The sequence below is a fragment of the Hippopotamus amphibius genome, chromosome 11 (genome assembly GCF_030028045.1).
Source record: "Hippopotamus amphibius kiboko isolate mHipAmp2 chromosome 11, mHipAmp2.hap2, whole genome shotgun sequence".
In the NCBI taxonomy this organism is placed as follows: Eukaryota; Metazoa; Chordata; class Mammalia; order Artiodactyla; family Hippopotamidae; genus Hippopotamus; species Hippopotamus amphibius.
In genome coordinates, this window is record NC_080196.1 from 96,163,680 (window position 1) to 96,175,888 (window position 12,209).

At 42.1% G+C, this 12,209-nt stretch overlaps 1 protein-coding gene across 14 annotated transcripts in view; it reads right to left on the reverse strand.

Annotated features, from left to right (window-relative positions):
• TCF4 (transcription factor 4) overlaps positions 1 to 6,126 on the reverse strand; it is a 354,349-nt gene extending 348,223 nt beyond the window's left edge. For 8 of the 14 annotated variants that reach the window (XM_057698770.1, XM_057698769.1, XM_057698764.1 and 5 more), the window contains exons 1-3: positions 4,436 to 4,547; positions 3,447 to 3,538; positions 1,733 to 1,805 (exon numbers count right to left, since the gene is read on the reverse strand). In XM_057698770.1, the coding sequence (XP_057554753.1) occupies positions 1,733 to 1,805; positions 3,447 to 3,518 (145 nt within the window). In that variant the 5' untranslated portion in view covers positions 3,519 to 3,538; positions 4,436 to 4,547. Of the gene's footprint in view, positions 1 to 1,732; positions 1,806 to 2,184; positions 2,204 to 2,271; positions 2,384 to 3,446; positions 3,539 to 4,435; positions 4,550 to 4,870; positions 4,989 to 5,689 lie in introns of those variants that run through there. The other 6 variants (XM_057698765.1, XM_057698762.1, XM_057698758.1 and 3 more) reach the window with 5 other exon arrangements.
• Positions 6,127 to 12,209: the final 6,083 nt, after the last annotated feature.

The following is a 12,209-nucleotide window of genomic DNA, read 5'->3' on the forward strand; positions in this document are numbered from 1 at the left end:
CACTTTACTTTATTAAACCATATCTAAACTGATATACTTAATTATTCCAAATGTGTCAATTTTTACAAAGTACAAAAGAATATACTGCACTGACTCTGAAAGCAGTCTATCTCTGAGCCTTTCTGACATAATCTACTTTCAGATTTCAACTAAATACACATTTTCTTAAGGAAAATTATGAAGAAAATTACTGTCAGAGATAAGGTTAGTAACTGTTTTGATACTGTCTAACATGAAAAATTACTTTGCCTACGAGAGACACTTGTACTTATCTTTCCTTCAAAGTTCTAGAGAGAACACAATACAGAAGTTTGGAAGATACAATATGAATACAACAAAAAAGATTTTAAGTCCCAAATGAAAAATATAACAGGGTCCAGGACAATAAAACACAAACATATGGTCAATAGCCCTTTTAAACAAAGTGGACCCCCAAAAATAGAAGATAAAAGATAACTATAGGAGGCATCACGTATTTCATAAATCAAGTTATAGAGATAAAAAAATCCCTTAGACTTATGGGGGCCAGCAAAAGGAGAAGTAACTTATTTGGAAATGAGCAACTTTTAAAAGCCATTCATTGTATTTTAAAAAAAACCATACCAATTATACAAATCACAAAGATGAACAGATTTCTTTCATTACTACAGCACCAAATGAATATTAAGAGATGTGAAATTATCTTCAATAGCTAACAGACAATTCCAGTGGTATCTCACAGCTAAATGATGTCAACATTTACCAGCCTGACTTAAGAACAGGACTCTGTCTAATGTCCTGTTATGTACCACTGCCAGAACTCCTAAAATACTACAGCTGTTTAACAAGCATAAATGGATTTAAGCCTTGAACCTAAAGGACAGCAGGCAACAATGTATGCCTCCTCCTGAGATGAAATTCACTGGACAAAAAAAAGGACATTTTAAATGAACAGCATATTTTCAGTGTTCACTTTTAATAGGAGACCTTCAGAGAGTCCCCTATTAAAACTCCTCCTTAGATACCAGATAATCATTGTACACACAGACTCCTTTGTGAATAGCGCTAACGTCTTTTTAAAGCATCAGCCAAAGACCTTTCATTTATAAAATGTAAAAGTCCTTCCAAATTTGCAACTTTAAATACAGCAAAAATTCATTGCACAAGTAAATTCTTTAAAAAAAAAAAACAGCTAAAGCACCAAAAAGGATGTTTTAAATATAAATGAATTCATATTTAGCTCTCAGATTAGCAAGAGTTTCTCTATTTACAGCTATGGTTTACTACGCAGCATTCATCTGCAAAATTAAGTGCTCATTTCTTTAAAAGGGTTAATTATACGTGGTACCCAATAAAGCTGATATTATTTACAAGGGATTTGCCCTTTTCATGAAAGTTAGATTTTCTTCCCTCTATTTTCAAATAAGGAAACATTAATTTATTCCCCCATGTTAACACTGCCTTATCTTCACATGTTTGATTACAACTGTATTAGAAAATTGCTTTTAAATTAAGTGATGGAATTCTGAGACAGTTTCTTTGATTTAAAAAAAAAAAAAACCCTACTATTAATTTTGCAAAAGATAGCATTTTTGCCTAAGTTATACCACTAATGGATAATGAAATAACCATATCATTACAGGCTAAAATTTCAATGACTTTTTCAGAACACTTCAACAGAGCCAAAAATATACCATGAGCGAATAAACAGCTAAGAACATTTAACTACACACTAAGAAAAGAATTTACATACTTGAGCCAGTAAAATGTCCACTCGCCAAAGAAGTTGGTCCATTTTTCCCACTGCTCACAGGAGGTGAAAACATCTAAAAGAAACAAAGAAATATTATTGTTGAAAAGAAGACATTTGTCCCTTCAGAGTTCATTAAAGATCTTTCATACTCTCACTATACAATATACAGTTTATGCTAAAGGTTCATTTTATTAAAATACATCACCAGCCAACTTAAAACTAAAACAGGCACAACATTACGAATCACTCTCCCCCACCCCCCCAACCTTTACCACGCTGTTCTTTCTTATTCCTCAGGTTCATTAGATCGCCAGAACTAGGCAGTACTACACTTTAAACCAACACAGTCCCAATAATGTTAACAAGATTCAGTTTGGAGGGCAGCAAGCTCTCTAGAAAACACTAGTTTTACAAAGGAGAAGAAAAAAAGTTGTTTGTTTCGTATTGAAAACCTTGGCCATAAACGTGGCAATGTCCATTTCCATCCCGTATAGGATTTGCCTGTCATATGTGAACCCAAATAAAAATAAAAGTGCCACCTGCACTAAATTCTCATTTCGTCTCTAACAGGAGAGCAATTTGAAGCAAGACTCTCTCTCTCTCCCTCTCTCTCTCTGTCTCTCGCTCTCTCTCTCTCACTCGCACTCTCTCTCTTTCACTCCCTCTCTCTCCAGCATTTATTTCGACCCTAATTGGTTTCCCTCTTCTTCGACGTATCTAGTGGATAATGCGCACCTTCCCTGAGTCAGAGCCTGCAAAAAGCAAAGGAACGAATGGAGAAAGTGCAGCAAGCAGAAAGGGGGCCACAAAGCTGCCTAGGGCTACGTTTCCTGGCAAAACTTCCGAAAGCCATTTCTCCAGAAGGTCTAGAAGAGCAGCAGCAGCAGCAGCGGTGGAGGCAGCGGCAGCAGCAGCATGAAAGAGCCTCACTTAGAAGGCGGTTGGGATTTTATGTGTGTGTGTTGTGGATTCTTTTCGTTTTGCTTTGTAAATGCATCTTACACCAAACTCATCTGGCATTAAAAAATGAATTAATTCCCCTGACACGTCTGGGACTTGGTGTGGGGAAGGGAAGCAAAGGGATGGAGAAGGACCGAGTTTAGTGGTAAAACTCCGCGAGTGTGTAAGTTCTGCGGTGTGCTGATCCCAAGACTGAAATTTACAAAGACAGCCTCAAGGGTTCTAAAGAATGTATGCTCAGCATATACACACGCGTTTTCAGAATCCAGGAAAAGATGTAAGTAGGAGGACTACAGGTCCTACTAGTCTGAAGCATCATCAGTTCAAAACTTTGAGACAACTGAGGTCTCCTATATTCTCTTTTCCATTTTCTGAAACAATAAATAAAATGAGTAGTGCACAAAGTATCGGTACTCTCGGTGTTCAGATAAGGCCAAGTTTAGGGGTGGTTTACAGTATTAGGGCTGTTTTTCCCTTCCATTGGGATGAGACTCCATTATTTGGGGGGTTCGGTGGGTAGGGAATTCAAAGCAAGTAATTAGACTCTGAAAAAAAAACTGAATCGTCCATCACACCCAAAAATTGTAGTTAAAAACTTATCAAAAAGACCTTCATGTCTACCAAGGATTCAGCCAATTAAAAATTATTCCTGTTCTTTAGATTACTATTGGTTTCTAGCTCAAAGTGTTTGGGTTTTTTGGTTTGGTTTTGTTTTGTTTTACAGCTGTTGTTAGTTTCCACCGTTCTTTCTTACCGCACTGAAATCCAGTAAATCACTCAGCTCTTTGTCCGTCCCTAAGGCAGCCATTCGCTGTTGGTGATGCATTTTAGCAAAATCACACAAACCTAGAAACATGGAAATAACCGCAATCAGAAAATCCAGTCCCAATCCTTGGAGAAAACACAATCGGATTTTTGGAGACTGGGGGGGTTGGGGGGGGATGTGGGGGCGGGTGGGATTAAGGTGGAAAGGAGGGAGGGATAGGAGAGTTGTGGGGTTTTTTGTTTTGGTTTTTTTTTTTTTTAAGATGGAATAGGCAGCAATAGCAAAAAAAAAAAAAGCGATATTGATATTGTATTTCCAAAGAGACGATCAAAACTGGTAATATCCACTGTAAAACCAAATCCGAGAAGGAAAAAAAAAAAAGCCGCTCTTCAGCGCATCATTTTATGCAACAGGAGGTAGAGCGAGAAACGAATGGATCACAGAGAAAAGAGAAACTACTCAGAACGATCCGGTCTCAACTTTCCCCCCACCCTCCACCCCACCCCCCTCACACACACACGCACACACGCGCACATACACACTTACACACACACCGCTCCCCTCTGCGTTTCAAAGTAGCTATAAAGAAATTAAAGATGAGCGTCTCTGGAGTGAAAACACGTCCAAAGGGGGAGGGGTGACAGGGTCGGCGAAAGTGGGGGGGGGTGGGTAGCGGAGTGGAGGGTCGGGTCCTGTAAGGTCCAGCACCCTAATCTGTGAAAGAAAGGGTTGTAAAAATTAAAGTCAGGCCCTTGGCAAAGTCACCGGTCCCTCCAAGTGCCACCGCCGGGGAGGGGGGGCCGAGGGGGGGCAGGGATGAGGGGGAGGGAAGAGGCGCGGGAGGGGAAGGGGTGTCTCCAGCGGGAGCGCCGGGAGCCGGGAGCCCGCGGCGCGGGAGGCGCGGAGCCGCGTGCGGGGCCACCGAGCCCGAGCCTCGCGCCGCCCGGCGCGCCGGCCCCGCCGGCGCCGGTACCTACCGCCCGCGCGCGAGAAGGGGCTCTCCGTGCACCGCCGGCGCCGAGGCGGCGTTCATGTCTAACCGCCGCCTCCACCGCCACCACCTCCTCCGCCTGCGCCCGCGCCCGCTCCTGCTCCTTCCCCGCCGCCGCCGCCGCCGCCGCCGCCGCCACTACAGATCCGCAGACACACAGCCAAGATCCCTGACTCTTAACACCAACTCTCTTCTCCGGGGAGGGGAGGGGACGAGAGAAGGGGGGAGGGGGAAACACGCCGAGGCGCACGGAATTGCAAGTTCAGCAAAGAAATGGGTGGGGGGGCTCCGGCGGGGAGACGCGGCTCGCTGGGGTCGGGCTGGCTGGGATGCACCCCCACCCCCCCCCGAGAAAAAAAATCTCAACACCTCCCCCGCCTCGCAAAAAAGAAAAAAATACAAACGAAATTTCATCGAGCACCTCATTTTCCCTCAGATCGTCAGTTACAATCTGAAGCCTGAACAGTTCAGTTTTTGCCCGTTTCATCCATCCGAGGCACTTTGAAATTTATTCGAGTTTACATCCCCTCACTTCTTTCTTTCTCTGACTCTCGTTCCCTCTCACTCACACATCCACACACGGCAAAGCAAGTTTATACTAGGCTGCAAATACACGTGATGCAAAAAGACTTTGCCAAGAGGAACAATATTTTTCTTTTCCAGATATACACCAAGCCACATTTTGCTGGGGAGATTTTTCATGTCGGTAGTTCTGCGTTGGGGGCGAAACCTAAATTACATATTTCTCCCCCCCCCCCTTAAGTCACAGAATAGGATAGCTGCAAACTTCGCCAGAAAAAAAAAAGGCAATTTTGAGGGTGGATGTTGTTTTGTTTTTACACTTGAGTTCCTAGGCACGCTAAGTCCCCGTTCGCCAACACTTCAAGTTTTTAATTCAACATTTACCATTACAGGCCCTGCATGCTTTTAAAACATACTTTTTCACATCACTTTTTAGGATAAAAATTAAGCTGCATAATTCTATCGTTTCGTAATAACAAGCGTGCTTTATCCAGTATATGCAACATACGCTATTTTAATGTGTGTTAAAATACACAGTCTATAAACCCTGTTATTACTAGATGTGAGAGTACATACACAAAATGCATGCACACACTTTTTCCCATTGGCAATTATTTAATAGGTTGTTCCTTTTGTTTTAATAAAACACTGGGATCGACATTTAAAATATTAAATTAAATTACAAACAGTTTACTCTGACAGCAAATTGTAACGTTACCTTAAATGGCCACAAATATGCTCACAATATTCCAAGGAAAGTGACTTTAAAAAGAGAGACAAAAATCTTCTGCAAGTACTTAGTATCTCACATGTGTATCCCCCAAAAAAGTATTTTAACTGGTACTCAGTTCTGCTCCAGGGATATCCACAGAATACAAGATTATGCACCTGGCTCTGGTTTTTGCATTTTCCACCATAAAACTGCAACAAAATTCCCTCCCCCAAAAAAGAAATCATTAAAAAAAAAAATCCAACAACTTTTTCTTATTGTTTATAAAAAAACATCAACACAGGATAGTTATAATTTTTCCTCAAACAAATCTTGTTGGTGGGTTTTTTTCTTCTCCTCTTATAAAGTCTTAAACTTGTTCCAAGTTTAGAGGTGTCTCATCATCATCCTCCTCCTCCTCCTGATCATAACCATTGACTCCCCCGTGGAGTCACATTGATAATAATAGGTTTCCCTGAAAGATACATTGTAATCCATTCACATCCGGGCACTGCGGGCTTATAAAGAGAAGGCGCTGCGGCCGCGGCTGCTGCTCCAGACAATGACTGGGGAGGGGCGGGGCGGGAGCGGGGCGACCATAGAGTAGTAAACACAGCGCCTAGAGAGGCGACCAAGATGGCGGCGCGTGCGGGCCACGCCTCCTCCGGGGGAAGGGAGGCGGGTGGCCGGGTTCGGGCAGGCGTCGCGTGTGGGGCCGAACTGTAAGGACTCCCGAAGCTGAGGCCGTTCGCGGGCCCGGTGTTCCTGCGCGTTGCTTCCTGTTCGCGGTCCTTGCCTTTCTCTGTTCTTTGACTCAAAAGTGTAGTGTCTAAAGAAATTAAAGAATTAAACTCCATAGACTTGCGCAGAGGAGTCGGATCCCCTGAGGGAGGCTCTGGAGAGGGAGGCCGGGAGAGGCCCCAGGCGGCCTCCCCGACGGAAAGCCGGAGCCTGATTCGCCCGCAGTGTGGAGCCGGTCCTCTTAGCGAGGTTTGGGCGGCGTGGAAAGAGGCCGCTGAGCCAACGTGAAGCTCCTGCGCTTGCAGAGGGATGTGGGTCCTCTCCTGCACCACCCCCAGCCCATCTTTTTCTAGGCCCCTGGAAAAGTGAGAACTTTCTAAGTCCGGGAAGTCTACACTTGGAGAAGACGTTCGTTTATTCTTTTGTAGATTTACGTCGATTTTGTACTGTGACCCACTACTGATTCAACGCCTAGTTCTGACCGGGAAAGTTGTACCCTCTCTAGCCAGTTTTCTGGTCTGTGAAATGCAAATAGCATATGTCCGCTTTATGAATTTCATAAGAATTAAAAGGGATAAAGATAAAGACGGAGCTACCCCGAAAGAAATCTTCCCTTTCCATCTCTAATTCCTCGCTAAACCAACTGATATCTCTAATCTAACCCAAGGGATTTTAAATGCAGGTTTCTCTACTCCAAAAGAATAGCTTTTAGCCCTCCCACCGGAGAAAAGCAAGTAATAATAATGATACGTTAACACTTATATAGTGGGTCTACTATGTGCCAAACACTGTTCTAAGAGTTTCTCAAGTATTGGCTGTTTTAATCTTGAGAGGGACTCTATGGAGTTTGTGTTACTATTTGACCCAGAGCCCCTTAGTAAGTGGTAGAAAGTTGCCTCAATTACACAACTTTATTGATAGGGCCCACCTAGGAAGGCAGGCAGTCTGCAATCAGAGGCCACATCCAACCGCATTGCTATACCATCTGGCAGTGGGAATGTCCTAATCTCCATTTTCTGATGCAATTTTGTGGCAGTGACAGTTCAGATCAATTTTCATAATCTTTTGTTTATACGTAAGTTTTTAGAGAACAAGAATTAAGGCATTTACAGGTTGTTTCCTGACTGTTCACACACCGTGCTGATTCCTGTCTTCTATACCCATTCCATGTCGTCATCTTAAAATAAAATTTTACATTTAGACACTACTTTATGCTGCATTGTCACAAGCATTATCTCTGATTCTCAGAAAAAGCCTCTGCCCTTTCAACTGAGATGATGTAATAAAAAGATTACAAACGTTTGTTTAGGAGAAATATTCTACTGCCTCTACCCCTAATCAGCCTTAAGTCTTGATGTCTGTGTCTTCTACTGTAAAAAGTAGAGACCAGATTAGACAGTCCCACAAGATTCCTCCTAGTTTCCAGATTTTAAGACTCCTCCTTCCCCTGAACGTCAAGGGAAATAAATGACCTGTCCAGAAATCAATGAAAGGATCAGATCTAGAACCTAAATGCGCCTAGTTGCTGGCTAGTGCTTTTCTTTTCTTTTCTTTTCTTTTCTTTTCTTTTTTTAACTGCACCCTACTGAAACCATGCAACTGCCCTTCCAATTTTAACTAAGGGAAAAATTTGAATTGTTTTTGGTTTTTTTCCTGACCTAGCTCTCTTCTACTCCTGGCTTCTAGATGTCTTTGAATATGTCATATTCACATTATCTCTAGGAAATATGTAACTCACCTACTGGGGTATTGAGAGAATTTAATTGAAAGTGTGCATGAATGCAAAAAAAAGAAAAAAGTAATCATGTAAAAAAATATGACCTCTAAGCCAGAACCACGAAAAAAAAATATGTATACTTATGAAGACTGGCGACACCTTAGAAAAGAAGACTCAATAGAATCCCATGAAATGTAGACAAAGAGGGAAATGGAGCAGATATGTTTTAGGGTGCCTGCTGTATCATCTGTAGAATTCTTTCCCTAGGAACCTGTTCATAAATCCTGATAAAGAGGTAGAACTTGTTGTGGGTGCCACATGACTCCTTCCTGACCCAGCCCCACAAGCCCCAGCTGATTGGACCACAGGAACTAAAAGAGGAAGAGATTGACAGTGGTCTATAATGAATGATGGATCTGGCATGTTGGAGTCAGCTGGCCAGAGCTGGTGTCAGGAAGCCAAGCCATGTGAGAGCCATGGTTATGGGGAAACAAGAACCATGAGTAAGCAGAGGAAACTGCTCTTCAAATAAGAAAGAAAAGTCTTGGAAGTTTGGAGAAAAACAGACAATTTAGTCCTAGGAAGAAATGTCTAGAGATACTTTTCCAATTATTTGAGGACTGCCTTGCCTCCTGCCCATAAGAAAGCTGATTCCTGCAGTGCTCCCCTTCCCTAAGTGAGCTAACTCAAATACTTTTCTGATCCTTAAAACTAAAGAGTTTAACTAGAAAATGAAACAAAAAAGCTTTGGATTTCAGCATTTCAAAACAATCCTTAACATGAAAAGCAAAAAAAAGTAGTGACTACTATTCAAGGCGTAAACAATTTGTTCCATTTGCACATGGTAGAGATGCTATCCTATTTATTGTACCACACATAGGACAGTATATACAACTGTCATTCCCTTTTCTAGCATGTTATAACCTTGGGCAAGTTTCACACCCCGTCAGACATAAAAACATTAACTTGTCCTCAATACATTATATGACTGGTTAAAATCAAATGCAGAGACTTCCATGGTGGTCCAGTGGTAAAGAATCAGCCTTCCAATGCAGGGGACGCAGGTTCGATCCCTGGTCGGGCAACTACTAGCTCACGCGCCTCAATAAAAGAGCCAGCACACCACAACTACAGACGACATGTGTCCTGAGCCTGCGTGCCACAACTAGAGAAGAGAAAACCTGCAGGCCACGACTAGGGAGAAGCTGGAGCACCGCAACGAAAGATCCCACATGCCTCAACAAAGATCCCTCGAGCCGCAACTGAGACCTGACACAACCAAAAAAATAAAGAAAAATAAGTAAATAAAAATTTTTTAAAAATTAAATGCAAGAGTGGAGATGAAGTGCTCTGCAAATGACAAATTCCAATCAAATGTAAGGCATCATTACTGCACAAACTGAGTTGATGCCTAAAGATAACATTTCTTTCGTAGGAGTGTGGAAGATGTGGCAAATATTGAAACCCAGTGAGTCATAGGAAAGAACAGACATTGAAGGGTGCTTGGACCCAACCCTTCATTCTAGTGGAAGATGTCAAGGCTCAAGTGGGATGGCTTGTCCAAGGTCACATTGCTGATGAGTTACAAAGCCGGAAGTAGCCCTCTACAGTTCAGAATGCCATGTCGTTCTCCGTCAGTCATCCACTTTGCTCCTCCCCAGCCTTACCCTTGTTAAAATAAATAAGCAGACAAAACCACAAACAAATAAAAAAAATCAGATCTTTGATGATCTAATGAAATTCATCTCAAAATTCAGCAAATAATTTTTGAGTGTCTTCCTTATGTCAGCAGCTACTCTTTCAGGACTTGAGGCAAAAACAGAGGCAAAGAAATCAGAATGTTATAAATGTCAAGGGCAGTCTTGATTGAACGGCGAAGTCGCGGTGAGCAAGATACAGCCTGTGGCAGACGTGTGGAAAGGGGAGGGCTATCCCAGCATATTTTTAGGTTGATGTATCAAAAGGGCACAACCATCCAGGACCCCAAACAGAGCCCCAAACATACTGCGAGGCTGAGTCAGAAAAGCAGCTGTCAGGGCAGAAAGGGAGGGAGCCAGTCAGTGTGTGTAAAAGACATCCAGAGCTCCATGATACACAAACAGCCCCACCTACCCCAGGGCCTTTGCCTTTGCTGGTCCCATGATCCTTTCCCTTGCCTGTTCACACACTGGCTCCTAGTCATCCTTCTCGTCTCAGTTTAAACATTACCTCCTCCTGGAGACATTCCTAACCATTCCATCTAAAGTAAGTACCCCATCTTCTTATTCTCTGACACCCAATAAGTTTTACGTCCTTAGCCAATTGGGATCCTTTTGTTCGTATATTTACTTCCGTATTGCCTGTCTCTCGCATCAGACGCTGTATGCAGGAACTACGTGAATCTTGTTCCCCCTATGGACCCACACCTAATCCAGTGCCTGCCATATAGTAAGTGTTGAATTGCTATTTGTTAAATAAGTAAATGAAGCACCAGTCTTTATTCTCAAGAAGCACATTACACTGAAGAGTTTCAAATCGGTTTCTCTTAAAGTTTCATTTTTAGCTTGATTTCATCGTTGGTAAACATTTCTGGTAAATATTCAGTTTGATTTGCAGCAGACCATTTGCCCCTTGTCATCTGAATCTTAGATCCTAAAGATAGCAAGCATAATTGCCTTAATATGCCAAAGCATGGGGACTGCCTCTTCATTATTACAAATACAATAAAAGGTGCCGTCATCGTAGTCATTGTATTGCTTCACTATTATAACATTGTAGGGATGAGGAAATTGAGACTTGAGGGCACAACAAATTTCCTGAGGTCACACAGCTAACATATGGCAGAGTTGAGACTTAAACACAGGTAGACCAGGCTTCTGCTTACAGCTCAGTGACCCATGCCATGGCTGTAGGTCTCAGCCAACTGCGTGCGGACAAGATCTGTGTATGTTGAACTTTTAAACTTGCAGTGCACACAGGGGAGAGGATGAGGCCTCCAGGGTACAGACAAAATGCATTCTAGACATCTTCATTTCTTCTCTGGAACTCTATTCCTGCCCTATTCTCCCAACTTGCAAGTTCCTCCATGACAAACCCCTTAAAATAGAACACTCAAACTGTAACAGAGAAAACAGTTTTATGATTAGGAGGAAACCTTCTAGAAGGCTGGCACTAAATCTTTAGAGTCTTCTTTAAATTACCAAAACTTTATGGACACTAAAATCAAAAGAGTGTCAGGTTCATTTTTTTCCCTTTTTTTTCCCCCAAACTCCCAAAACATCTAAAAGTAGGTAAAATCAAAATGTTTCTTGCCTAGAATTATGACTTAATCCGTTGTCTTTCCACAGCACCTTGTACAACTATTTCTGCGTGGATCCCACTGTTGTGAAGGTTTTGGTTTATTATGTTCTCTGTTTTAGTATATGTTTCCTTTATAAAGTTAAAGGGCAGCTCTTTGTATCTTAGTGACCGAGCATACTGCTTGGCACAGGAGTGATTATTTATGGAACTGAATTATTCCTCCAAAAAGGTCCCAGAAAATCAAGCAACTTTGGAAATAAAGTCATATGACAACAGATGAATGTTTAAAATAATAAACTTTCCTTATTGTAGCTGGGCACATAACAGAGCAGACTTTGTATTTTACCTGTTTTAGATGTTTGGGGGGTTTTGGACAAGGAAAGGTAAAAAAAAAAATAAAATAAAACTTTAATTCTAGTGTTCATGGAGTCTTGTTAAAGACCTTCTGGAAGGTCTCTATCATCATAAAACTGTTTTCTTTGTCATAGTTTGAGTGTTCTATTTTAAGAGTTTTGTCATTTTTTAAGAGACTTAATAGATTGGGATAATAGGGCAGGAATAGAGTTCCAGAGAAGAAATGAAATTATTGTGTAGAGAGTATTTTGTCTCTACTCTGGTGGTCTTGTCCTCTACGTGTACTGCAAGATTAAAAATCCAATATGTGCAAATTTTCTCTGCCATTGGCTGTGACCTAAAGCCGTGGCCCATGTCACTGAGCTGTAAGCAGAAGCATGGCCGACCTGTGTTTAAGCCTCAGCTCTGCCATATAGTAGCTGTGGGACCCCCAGGAAA